Source organism: Gallinula chloropus (genome assembly GCF_964237585.1).
Source record: "Gallinula chloropus genome assembly, chromosome: 20".
NCBI lineage: Eukaryota > Metazoa > Chordata > Aves > Gruiformes > Rallidae > Gallinula > Gallinula chloropus.
In genome coordinates, this window is record NC_140105.1 from 5332833 (window position 1) to 5346123 (window position 13291).

Genomic DNA, 13291 nt, shown 5'->3' on the forward strand with positions numbered 1-13291 from the left:
GGTCAGAAGAGAACGAAACATTTACTCAGGTTACTCAGAACTGAGTATCAGCATCCTGGGAGGGAGGGAGTCATCATAAATCTTCCTTTCTAGGGTCAAAAGGCTTGAGAACACATACAGATTGAACCACCTTAGGTTGGTGCAGTAGATTGCTGGCTGGAAGCTTCTGCCTGAAAGCCACCTTTTGCTTTTTTACAGAGCACGTGATTAAACTCCCTTTCTTTGGCTACAACTTCTACTTTGTTGAGAGAGTCAGTGATGACACAATCCTTGTGCCCTGTTTCTTTGGTGTGAACAAAGAAGAGATCATTGCAGTGGATAGCACCAACCTGGTATGTCAGATGCTCCTGAGAGGCCAGAGTCCCAGTGTCTGTATGACTTTCAGAAGAACTTGTGCAGGAAGAGAGACTGTATTTACCTCCATCACAGCCACTCTAATAACAGCCCTAGCCCAAAGCAAGTGACAAGAGTGGCAGAACAGTTAGTACTGGATGTGTTCTTTTCTAAGTCCAGTGATCATGCTAACAAGCATAGATCACATCCCTGTCAGTCCCAACTTGCAGGCATTCCAGGGACACGCTGGCAGCAGAAGCTTGCCCTGTATTCTGTATGTGCTGCCCTGTGCCCCAGTCCTGGCCTCAGCTTCCAGTAGGCTGCTGCAGTGAACCCTGCTTGGTGAGATCTGATGGTTTTATTCAGAAGGACAGCACCAGAAAGTGTTCTGTGGCTCTTCTCCTTACACAGGCAGTCTCCTCTGTCATTCCACTGAAGGAGCTGCAGAAGATGCAGACGCTGCGGCCGGTCTCTGAAGGTGGGCTTCCCGGCATAGAACTGAACTATGGCTCGGCTGCCAACCCCAAGACTCTATGGCTTGAGCTGTCACAGGTGAGATCAGCCTGGACCTGCAGCTTCCTCTGGGCAATTCAGAAATCTCCCTCCACTGCTCAGCTGAGCTGCTGCTGAGACAGTCCTACTGCTCTCTTCTGTCCCAGAGGTGGATGGGGTGCACTGCATTTCTCAGGCCCCAAAGTGCAGCTTTGTCCCAGCACCCACTTCATATTTAATTATGGAAAGTGGTTTATGGAAATATTTAATTATAAAAAGCCACTTCTGGGCCAGAGAATGACTGACAGTGGTATGTGTTTTGACAGGCTAAAGAAATGTATCACACCATTGTCATCATCCTGGATAGAACAGAAGTGCGCCACTGAAGCCTGTGAGGAGAACAACCAAGCAAAACAACACTGTTTCCACATCTCAGAGCTTTTCAGTGTTCCCTGCCCTGTCTCTGGGGACAACCCTTCCAAGAGAGAGAGCCAGGCCCTCTGCCAGCTGCTTTGTAAGATTGCCACCACAGTGTTTGTTGATGGACTGGACCATAATACCACCCCTTGTGACCTGCCATTCGCTCCCCAAGTACTCTTCCTTCAAGCCATACATGCGCTGGCTAAACAAACCACACATCCTCCTCTCCACAGCAGTGCTTTCTCAGAGCCTGTTCCAACACAGAGCTGCTGAACTGCTGCAAGGGATTTGCCTTCAAGCAGTGCAGCATGGGACTGTTCTTTTCTTTTTTCACTTAACATGAGCAAAGACCAACACTCACTAGAGACCTGTGGCTATGAAGGGACTGCACTGCCCGCTGGTGGTTGCTGCAGGCCAGCTTCTCTCTCTGTGGCTACACAAGAGGCCCTGAAGCAGTATCTAGGAAGCAGAAGTGTGTAGAAAGCATCTTAATTGTAAAGCAGATCACTGTCAATATACAATTAACTTATATGCTGGGGCACAGATTGAGCTGCAATGCTAAGAAAGTTTACTGTTAATTGATTTCTTACTGACATAATTATATGCATATGTTTCCCTCTACTATAAAGAAGTCAGTGCTGTCCTGTCCATGCAGCTGCCAGAGTCAAGTGATGGCTCCATGCCCATGGACAAAGCATATTCCAGTGGAACTTGTATTATAGCAGAGTAACCAGGTTGTACAAAAATGCTTAATTTATTTTTATTGCTGCAGCTATCCTGCTGAACTGAGAAGCAGCTGCACTTTAGGAGATGGCAATAAAACAATCACAGAGATGTTTTGTGATGTGACTGATACTGTTTTGCCTCTAACAGGACGATTGGGCTGCTGGTAACTGGCAATGCTGGAGGAAATGGTTGTCACCAGTGGCTGGGAAGGGGGGTAGATCTGAGGGTGCTCAATGCAAGCCATGGTGCACAGCCAGCTTTCTGCTGGTGAGCTGATGCCAGCAGTAACTACACCATCTTCCCTGTCAGGAACTTCCCTTCACATGCTGCTTGCTGGGCCTGTGAGGTCTCAGCTGAAGCATGTTCTGTCAGCAGTGCTATGGTGACATGAAAGAAAGGAACAGGAAGATACCTTAATATTAATTTATCCTTATGCCCCTTCTCTTTCCTGAGCTTTGGCTGCCTTACATAGAAGAAAATCTCATCTGGGGAGAAACACCCACAGCGTGACAAAGCACTTCACAGAAGCACAGATTTGTCAGGGTTGGAAGGGACCTCTGGAAACCATCTAGCACAACACTCCTGCCATCCAGGTTCACCTAGGGCATGCACAAGACAAACAAAGCATTTCTAAGTAGTTCACCCAAACAGCAGCTGTAAGCACTGTATGCTGGAGAGATAGTAATCCTGCTTCAGTGGCTGATGAAAGAGGATTCTTAATGAGAAGGTAAAATGGAAGCCATCCAGCAACAGCTGAAAAATACTTCTGTGGGTAAAAGCTTCTTGTAAAGCTCTTAGTCCTCCAGTAAGCAGAGCAAGCTGAAGATGAAAGTGACTCTTAGGCACTTCCAGGGTTCCCTCCTAGTTCTAGCTGGAGCAGTCCTGCAGGTATGAGGGGCTGGAGGTGTGTGCCACCATACACTTCCCCACCATCCCAACCCAGGCTTACATTTATCAGCTGTCTGTTCAGATAACAAATGAGCTTTCAATGTCTACATTCACAGTGAGGGAGTCTTAATGTATCTTATACCAGTCTGTATGATTAATTGGTAAGAAAAAGCTTTCAGGAAGAGTGCACAGCAGCTCTAACATTGGTTTATTGTCAGTTCCACACATACCCTTCAATATATTTTAAAAAAATACATCTTCTGAGTACAGTGATCCAAAAGCCTGTCTGATGGCCTCTCAGGCTGCAGATTCCTCTAGCAGCACTAGTGCCTGAGGCCACCAGCCTCTGGAGGCATGGAACAAAGGCAGAACCCAACAAAAACCCAACAGAAAGGACTTGTGCCAGGAAATCAGGTTATTTCAAGCCCTAAGGTTCAGGTCTTTCTATAAATATAGCAGCAGAGGCACCACAGTGTCAATCTGAGGGCCAGAGCAGTGCCTTCACCAGCTGTAGCAGCAGCATTGCCCTGTGTATTGCCAACTGTGGGTGAGGCACAGAGAGCAAATATGGCTTTAAGGGTTACAAGCAAAAGCGCTGGCAACCTCGGTACCACTACTGGAGAGGTTAATACTGAAACAGCATCACCCTTGAAGTTAAAGGGGAGGCAGAATGAGACAAAGTTAAAACAAAATTAGTGAAGATTAAAAGAAAAAGAATCCGAGTTTCTCCACCTTCAGAAAACAGGTATTGCCTGCATGGTAAAACCAAAATGCTCCCCTCCTGCCCTTTGAGGGAAAACATTCCATCCAGGAACTCAACTATCAACATCATTGGCAGCCCTGAGCAAAGCATGTGAACTTGGAGCAAAAGGCTTCTACAGAAACACTGAAATAAGAACTGAGAAACAGGGGAGTGAAGGGAGGAGACATCTAGGAAGCCAGATGCCATCCCAAAGCAGAGTCCCAGTAGGAAAAGCTGTCACCTTCCCAGACTGCTGCAGAGATTAGAGACACTGCAGAACATCAGAGGCAGCAGCCCTTAACCTACACGGCAGATGAAGACTTCACACCTCTTGCCAAAAGGTACCAGTGGGCTTCAGCACCTTGGTTATTGGAGGAACGCTCCATGAGTCCACAGAAACTGGTTCCTGGAAGTGTGTGTCACTAGGGACAGAAGTGAGCAAAAGCACAGTGGGAAAAGCAAGCTCACTTCTGCACTCTCATGAGACCCACCATGGCTGAGTTCATCGAGGTTCCCTGGTCCCACTGCTGGAGGAAGGAAGACAGCTGACACGATGCGAGGATCAGCTCTCTGAGCTCTGCAGCTCCTGCCAGTCTGTCTCACTTTCACACCTGACCCTTGTCTTGAAGAACTCCTTGATGAGTCTCTGTGCTTCCTCTTTCACTGCAAGAGAGAAAGCACCACCTTTGAGATGATACTCAGGACATCTACCCCCTCTAAAGACATCAATCCCTTTAGCATCAAAGAACCCAAGATTCTGGGTGCTCTCACCAGTCTTGCAGGCAGGGTTCTGCTCTTCAGTCAGCAAGTGAGACAGGTGCCGAGCAAAGCCCTTGAACAGAGTCTGCAGAATTGGGGAAGGGAAAGAGCAGAAGCAGCAGCCATTGGTTACCTGACCAGACTGTTTCCACGTTTGTCTTGCCCTTAGCACAGGCTGCCTCTAGCACAAACCGTTACGATTTAGAGTACAGGAGTGTTGCAGACCTGCAAATACCACTGCCCCACAGTGCTGGAGAGGCATGTGCACACACAGGCTACCTCACAGAATCACAGAATCTTAGAATCATAAAATGGTCTGGGTTGGAAGGGACCCCAAGGATCACAGAGTTCCAACCCCCCCCTGCCACAGGCAGGGCCACCAACCTCCAGGCCTGGAGCTACACAAGGGGGCCTTGAACATCTCCAGGGGCGGGACAGCCACCCCATCTCTGGGCAGCCTGTTCCAGCCCCTCACCACTCTCTCTGTAAAGAACTTCCCCCTAATATCTAATCTAAACCTTCCCTCCTTCAGCTTTAATCCACCCCCCTTGTCCTCCAATTATCTACCCTTTTAAAAAGTCAATTCCCCTCCTGTTTCTCTGCTCCCTTCAGGGACTGGGAGGCTGCAATGAGGTCCCCCCACAGCCTTCTCTTCTCCAGGCTGAACCAGCCCAGCTCCCTCAGCCTCTCTTCACAGGGGAGCTGCTCCAGCCCTCTGATCATCTCCATGTCCTCCTCTGACCCCTCTCCAACAGTTCCACACCTTTCTTGTAAAACATCGAGTAAATGAGACCAGAACTGAACCTGACCTGTTGCCACTCCACAGGTGGGAAGTTCTTAGGAACTCAGAGTTTAGTGTGAAAACAAGAACATTCACAAACAACTCTGGAACCCACATGATACCGCTCAGGCGCACACACACAAACCCTTCCTTGGGAGATGTGAGCTGCTGCACCTGGAGTCGCTAGAAGAGCCCACACCCAGACATGACATGGAAGTGAAACCAATCACCAGGGAGATGCATCCTCCTTCTGCTCAAGAGAGCCTTGAGCTGTGCCCTACCTTGGAAGCAAATTTGCCACCTTTGTAGAAAGGGGTCAAATATTTGACAACGATGTCTGCTGTCTCTTTGAGGGACATGCCTTTGGTCACTGGCTGTATGGTCTTGCTGGTTCCTTCTTTATCACACTGGGATAAGTTTGGATCAAAAGTCACCTTCTTCTTTGTTAGACCAACACTTTTACTTTCTGGCTGTGACAGAATTGAAGACTTTGCCACAGTCCGTAGCCGCTTTGTTGCAGGACTCTCCATATCCTGAGACAGATGAGACAGAAGAAAATCAAACTCACCAATCCCTGGGGTAGGATTACACTTCTGAGTAACCTCTGAGAACAGGGATCTTCACCACATCCTGCAGAGTCTCTCAAATACCATGCAGGAATCTGTGCAACCCATTTTGCTGTGCAGACATAGTTCCCTGTTTCCCACACCAAGGGGGTTTGAGAAAGCTCTTTGAGACTACCACTTGGAGAATTACCCCACACTCCTGTCAGGGCAGCTAATGGCCAGACCCCATCCTACTCAGCAAAACCCATCAGGAAAAGATTTCCCTGGATGTCTGCTGAGAATACACCTCTTAGGAAGAATCTACCACTTCAAGAGTGCCACACTCCTGTTCAGTTTGAAAGAGCAAGGAAAAAGCACTCTGTTCAGCAGAGGCAGCTACCAGGCAGTTTGAGGTGCCAAATGCAGAACCAGACACTGAACGGCAGGAAGGCTGTGAGCACGGCTCACTTCTGAGTGGTCACTGGCCTGGGGTTGTTCCTTTGGCTTGAAAAAGCAGCCTGCTAATTATAGTTAATTACAGAGCTAGAGGGGGTGGACACTCATTCCAGGCAAGACCTCAGCAACAGGTAAGTCACATGGGCTGCAGAGAAGAGAAAACAAAGCAGGGTGGAGGGGCAGCTTTGCACTGCAGTCTGAGTCGCTGGCACCCCGTGGGTGGCAGGGGGACACCAGGAGTGCAAAGCAACTGGGCTTCTCCTCCATTGCAGCTGGGCCCTCCCCAGATAAATAATGCTATCATGTGAAGTTCAGACCAGGAGCATCACTCCCAGACAGAAACTTGGCACAAGATGGGCAGAAGAAATAAGAGGAAATTAGCATCCATTAAAGTCTTACCTCATCTGATCCTGGTCGCTTCCCACACTCACCTTCCCCCACAACAGTTAGCTCAGTTTCTGTGACATTTTCAGCAACACTGGTGGAAAGAGTGGAGAGAAGGCCAGCCTCAGTCATTCCACACTGAAATATCCCTGCATTCACTGTCAGTGGCCATGAAACCCTCCATGGCAAAGCAAGTCACCTCCACCAGCGTGGAGATCTAATGCAGATTCCCCTTCTCCAGGACAAGGCTGGTGGGGCTCTGCAGCTCACTAACAGGGCAACACAGGGAACAGATGGGCAGAAATCTTACCTGGATTTTAGATCAATTTCCTCCTGAAGGAGCTCAGATTCAACAGCCTGCTGGGTCTTCAAATCCTCCTCCCTCTCGGTCAGTGTTACTCCTCTCTCTCGCAGCTCTTCATTATCTGCCTGGCAGTGGCCAGTCACATCTTCTCCACAAGCATCTTTGTTTTCCTGAGGTACTGACTTCTGACAGATGCTTTGAGAAGAAACCTGAGGTAGCGTGCTTGCAGAACAGCCATCTCCCTTTGCTGAGCTGCAGCTTTTGGCTTTAGACCCACCTTTGGGGAGGGAGAAGAACTTGGAGATATCCTGTGATTCTTTTTTGGCCGCTTCTGCGAGCATTTGCTGCTTCTTGCTAGGTCTGGACTTCTTGTTAGGACTATCCCAAAGGGCAGCTTTTGTGTCTGGGTTGGGTTGCTGTCCCTTCTTTTCAGCAAGGAGTACTTCTACCCCAGCACTCTCACACATTGCTTTGGTTGCTGTTTCTTTCTTCTGGAGAACAGGGTTTCTGGTGTCCACTTCCACACTGCAGTTGCTGTTGTCTTGCCCATTTGGACAATCTACTTTTCTGACAGGCTTAGCATCACTCTCCTCCTGGGTCTTCAGCAGTTCTGAAGCTGTCTGGAACAAGCTGGATTGCTTTGGAAATCCTGCTCCCACACGCTTGGGTTTGAACTAGGGAGAAAAGAAGATGACATTTTGGGTGTGAGAGCATGAAGGAGGCCCTGTGTGCAGATCCCTGAAAGGAGCCACGCTACACAGTACACCAGTGTGCACAGCTGGAAGCTGGGGAAGGCTCTGAAACCAACTCATTATCATAACCACCACCTGAGACACCAGGGAAATGGATTAGGTTAAAGTCACAGGCCTGCACTAAGAATACAAGTGGCATCCTTGGTTAGAGCAGGTATTTGCTGGTGGCCTGAACAGAACTGGGAATCACTGACAGGATCCCACTCCAACACTAAGGGCAGACAGGGAGAGCAACCCCAGTGGAAATGCACAGCTATGGCCACACAAAGGGCTTAAAATAAAAATGATAGAAAAGCAGATAGATAAATCACACCATTCCCTCCTGAGCTGCTGTGAGCCCATCTGTACTCACTCACCGAGTACACCTGGGATGCAGGGAGGAAATCCTCTTCTGCTGGAGACACAGGTTTTGTTTCCAAGCTGCTGTTGCCACCGGTTCTGGACCCAAAGACTGAGAACAACTCTCCCTGCTTTGAGGCTTTATTGATTTCTGCTACCTGAAAGGAGGACAGAAAGAGAGAGTGGACAGGAATTGGTGTGTCCTGCCTCTGTACATACTGACAGGCACAGTGGCAAACCAAATGTCTCCCCTGGAGAGACACCCATCTTAAGAACAGAAACATCTTCAAAGAGACTTATGGCAACCAGCTGACCTAAGCCAAGGTTTCTCTATCAGTGACAGTCTGAGGAACTCCCCACTTCCTTTATTGCTAGACCCAGGGGATATCTGGGTAGGCTTTCACTCCTGTGTATGTTTCCAAAGCCTGTAAAGCCAACAGAGATGTGAAATCAACATGATTCTGGCTCTCCTGGAAACAAACTCAAGAAGGAAGATTTGGAAAACATCCAAGGCAAAGCAGAGCTGCTCCTTCATCCTTCCTACACAAACTCTACCCTATTTCCCCTCAAGCTGAGGCCAGGCCATGTTCAAAGGAACAAGAGCAGAGGTATGGCCCTACCTTCTTCAGCACAGTTGCCTTGTATGAGTTTGCCATTTTACTGGTTCGGAAAGCTTCATACTCCAGGTCCACGGCACAGGCATGAGGGTCTGACCTGTAACACAGGCTGGGGTGATTCCTGGCAAGACACACTTCTCTCTCTGCAAAGGGAGCACTAGTGCTTAAGCAGCTCCCCAAAAGTACAAAACTCACTCACTCCACTGCACGAATTAGTAATAACTTCCAATAAGGGATAACATCCAACGTCCTAAGGAACGTTGCTGGAGAACAGAATGGGGGGTTTAAATCCAAGTCCTCTTTGCCAGTTGCTCAGTTTGAGAAGTACACTATCCCCATCTTGTGGGACAGGGAAGAATTGCAACTTCTAGGATGAAGCTGATTTAGTAGAATCATTTAGCAGGAATCCTCTTATCTGATCCTGAACACTACAAGAAGGATGTTAAGTGAAACTACACCCTTGGACCAAATAACTTAAAAAGGCATTCCCTGAGCATGGTAATGTGTTAAGGGACTCGATGTGCCCTTTTCTCTCATCTAATTTCATACCCTTTTTCTCCTGCTGCTGGAAACTTTTGATTGGTGCTCAAAGCTTCTTCCAGCATCTTCAAGCAGTGTTCCCGTCCCTAGGAAACATGGGATACTCAGACATGCTCTCAGAAGCCACAGTGCCCCTCAGACTTCCACCCCTGAAGGAGTAAGAACAGGGCAGGCAGAATCTTGGGCGTTCTTTCCAAGTCAAGAAGACTGAATGTAAACCAGACTCTCTTACCTTCACTGTGAGCTTGGAGATTCTCCTGCTGGAGGCATCCTTCAAGGGGCAGTCTGCACCTACCACAGAAGAGGCATTTGGGAAAGGCGTCACAGCACGGCTGGGGCTGATGGAGAACATCTCTAGTGTCACTGGGAGTGTGCCAGTCCAGGACTGCCACCCCAAGGACCACCACAGCCACCCCAAGGACCACCACAGCCACCCTTTTTACCTGGAGAAGCTACAAGCCCCAAAAGAGTGGGCAGAAGCCAAAGGGAGGTTTTTCTCCCTGGACAAGAACATCCACTTTACGACTCTCAGTTTTCCAAACCCCTTCACCTCAGGAAAGGAATCCCAGCTCTAAGGAAACTCAATGCTCCTGATCCCCACAATACCAACCAAAACAAAAAAAGGCTGAATAGAGTAACATGAGCTCCCAGGTATTCTTTTACAGCAGTGGAAGAACTGTGTTGCTAGACAGGGCCCCAGCAGCACAGGTACAAACGGCAAAGGTTTCCAGCAGCTTCTTTACAGCCCAATCACAAACTGCTGCATAACAACTGCAGAAATAGCCCACTAAGTCAGGTTAGACAGTGTTTTCCTTCTCTCTTGCTCATTTGGAAAAGTTGTTCATAAAGATGCATTCCATATCTTCACCCTGACCAAAGCTAAGCTCTCATCAATCTCCTCCAGCCAAGCTTTCACAGCCAACCCCCTAACCTCTGGGCCTAGGGACTGATACCTCCAGTGTTGATGCTGTATAAATTACACACAGCTGCAAAACACAAGACTCTCTTCTCCCAAAGAAAACCCACTATAAATCAAAAAAGATATTTACTTGGAGGAACAAAATCTTCCTTTTCTGGTTCTTTGCCCTGGAAGAAAACAAAGATCAGTCAAATATTTCCATTCCTGCAACCCACATGCAGGTCTCAAAGCACAAAAGACACATTTTATACCCCTGCTCTGGGGAAATTGAATGCTGGAGTTACAAAGGTAGTGTAAAAGCACCAAAAGGGGGCAAAGAAGATGAAGAATGAGAATCAAAGCCAAAAGTTCACCTTTGCTATAAGAATACACAAGAGAAGCTGAATGGAAAAAATCTGGTTTTACTAATATCAAAGGTATTAAAAACAACAGGATCCTCTTGATCAGCACTGCAGAGACATCAGTACAGGAACAAGCTGCGTTTCTTCATGCCATAGGCCTGACCCCAATATGAAGAACACATTAAAAAAAAGCAGAGGTACAAACAGTACAAAACAGAACAAGCATCAGCCAGATGCAGTCATTGACTTTCCTTAGTTCCAGGAAGCCTTTGTGCCTCCCTAACCTGTGCCTCCCTTCCAAAGGGACAGCGACTCACTTTGCGCAGACTCATCTGCTTTTTGTAGAAGTTGTTCCACTCCCGTTTCCGATTCTCTTCATCAGCTTCATCCCAGTTCCCACCACTTTCTTCATCATACCTGGATAAGGCAGGAAAACAAGAAGAATAAACATTTCAGCAGCATTTAACTGGGGGACAGGCTTGGGAAAGTATTGCCAAAAGATGATGTGTTTCACATCCTTTCTGAACAAGTCTTAGCTTTTAGTTTCACTGTCATCCCTCTCCCTGGATAGTAATGAGTGTCCTCCAAAAACTGATGGGATTTGTTAATCCTGTGAACTAGTAAGCAGTGACATGAACTAGTAGCCTCTGAGAATAGAGGGCTCCTTTTCAGAAGCTCTGCTAGCTTCTCCCAGGGAGTTGAGGAGCTGCTGCCTTGCGTCGCAGACCCATCTATCAGTCATTACTGCCCTTGGAGCAGAGGTGGCAGACAGGTAAAGCATCCATTCCTCAGCCTCAGCTGTTCATAGACATTAAATGAAATCCCCATCTCTAATACACTGAAATGCAGCAGCTGATTCTTGACAGTTGTAGCCCAAGAGTTCCCTGCCTTCCACAGCTGTCACAGCCAGAACTTACAGGCATCACAAATCAGAGCTTTAAGGCTGTTGACTGTTACAACTTCCAAGGCAAAGCTACAACAAAGTCATGGAGAGGCTCAATAAATCAAGCAGCAAACAGGGGGTTGTGCAACAGCACTGGCCCTGTCTTTTCAGGTCCTGAGATCAAACATGGGCTTAGGTCACACGTACACCAGTTTCCTGCGACTCAGCTGGATTTGCCTGGAGAACAATGCTACCAGTCTCAAACTGTTTAAGGGAAAGCAGACACTGAGCCAGCCAACAGCACTTCACATCTCCTGGCAGAGCTGTGAAATTGCTGCATCTCAGCCAGAGAAGAAGGAGGAGGAGGAGGAGCTGTCATCTCCATGCTGCCAAGCCTTTTACAGAACTATCTGTGTTTCCCACTGTACATCTTCCTTTTGCTGTCAGCCTGATAGGGAAACACAAAAATGTGGCAATCTGCAGCAGCAGCTGACACTGGCACCCCATTACACCCTCCATGATGACTACATCCTGACAGTGGCCTCCCAGCCTGCTGGCCCACAGACAGCCATACCAAGTCAGGAATGAACTCTGGCTCGTGTCATACTTTGCTGTCATGTTGGTTTCAATTTAAACATTTTTGCTCCTTGTGACTGTGAGTGTGCTGAGCCCACTTACTGCTTTCAAAAAATTTCAGGCAAGCTTCTTGAACCACTGACATTCTGCAGGGCAATTCTTAGGTCAGGCAAAACAGCTTTTGGCTCTCTCTGGGACATGAATGTGATCAAGGCTGCCAAAGCGTGTGGAAAATGAAATTCCAGCTCCTGCTGCCAGGAAGTTGCAGGAAAATACCACCACACAGGAAAAAGTGCTGAAAATAGGAGTGGCTGGGCCGGCAGCTGGGAGATGCTCTCCTGTCTCTGATAGCTTCTATACATTGAGTTTGAGCTACCAAGGACAAACCTGCTGAAGCCTCTGCAACCTCTCCTCCCGCCTTCATACAGCTCTGGGTCATAGCTGTCCCAGGAGGAGCTTGTGGGCCCAATGCAGGTTTTGCTCTGGCGGCTGGTGCAGCGCTCCAGTGACTCCAGTTGCCTTTTCACTGCCCCTGGGTTCTTGCAGTAATCGCAGCACTTGTTACAAGCTGGGGTGACATCCCCAAAGTACTTGGCTATGGCAGCATGGCGACATCTAGGAAACAAAAGGGAAAAGGATCTGGTTATTTTTAGTGACCAGAACTCCACCCTCCAAATGCAATGATGTGTCTTTTGATAAAAACTTGAGTCTTTTTCTGGCAGCAAATGCCTGTTCCAGCAGGAATCACAGGGATTAAGCTCTGGCACAGAACTGGGTTTCTGTTTCTAGCACCCTGTTTAAGGTGTCTTTGCCTGTACCTCCCCACATGTAAAACAAAGCACGGTGTCAATCTCTTCTGCTAAATGCTTTCAGGTCTTTGATATCTGCAAAAGGCACAATGGATGAAACACACAGCTCTTCATTCTGCATCGTTGACCAGATACCTTCCATGCTAAACCAGAATGGCACCAGGGTAAATAGGTGAAGGCATCCTGTTGCTCCTTGCCCCTCAGGGTTATTTCACACTGGAGAGCTGCTAATTTTATTGTCTGTGTTTTGAAGGTGAACAAATCCACATTTGAAGAAACAGGGACATATTTTCACAGAACTGGAGTCCAGACTGAGGTCACAAGGGAGCGCTATTTGGATAATACAGCCTGGGACTCAATCAGCAGCCAAACTTCTAGTAGGGCCCTACATCTCTGAAAAAACACTCTATTTGCTCATGCAGTATTGCACAACCAGGATACCAGCCTTAGCAAACAAGCCATGTGAAGATGATTAGATTCTTCCAGGAATCTCCAAAACATTTCTGGCAGACATCAGTGTGCTCGAGTATGTGAGAAAAGTTTGGTGACAGAGATATGCTCATTAGCAATGCTGACAGGAAGTAATTTCTAGAACAATCCCTGACTTTAAACAGTAAAGACACCGATTTTCCTGGAGAAAGAAGAAACTAGGAAGTTATTTTCTTTCTTTTCCTTTTTTTAAAGA

The 13291-nt window shown here is 47.7% G+C and overlaps 2 protein-coding genes across 2 annotated transcripts in view; one reads left to right on the forward strand and one right to left on the reverse strand.

Moving 5' to 3' along the window:
* Positions 1-1211, forward strand: part of MYO15B (myosin XVB) — a gene marked incomplete at both ends in the record, with an annotated part of 44314 nt that extends 43103 nt beyond the window's left edge. Inside the window, 3 exons of the mRNA XM_084273730.1 lie at positions 199-332; positions 745-885; positions 1152-1211. Of these exons, the coding sequence (XP_084129856.1) occupies positions 199-332; positions 745-885; positions 1152-1211 (335 nt within the window). The remainder of the gene's footprint in view (positions 1-198; positions 333-744; positions 886-1151) is intronic.
* Positions 1212-4131: 2920 nt separating this feature from the next.
* Positions 4132-13291, reverse strand: part of RECQL5 (RecQ like helicase 5) — a gene marked incomplete at its 5' end in the record, with an annotated part of 37515 nt that continues 28355 nt past the window's right edge. The window contains 12 exons of the mRNA XM_084273454.1: positions 4132-4264; positions 4373-4445; positions 5423-5674; positions 6542-6620; positions 6837-7504; positions 7939-8079; positions 8542-8635; positions 9088-9164; positions 9311-9369; positions 10128-10164; positions 10656-10755; positions 12185-12412. Of these exons, the coding sequence (XP_084129580.1) occupies positions 4164-4264; positions 4373-4445; positions 5423-5674; positions 6542-6620; positions 6837-7504; positions 7939-8079; positions 8542-8635; positions 9088-9164; positions 9311-9369; positions 10128-10164; positions 10656-10755; positions 12185-12412 (1909 nt within the window). The 3' untranslated portion in view covers positions 4132-4163. The remainder of the gene's footprint in view (positions 4265-4372; positions 4446-5422; positions 5675-6541; positions 6621-6836; positions 7505-7938; positions 8080-8541; positions 8636-9087; positions 9165-9310; positions 9370-10127; positions 10165-10655; positions 10756-12184; positions 12413-13291) is intronic.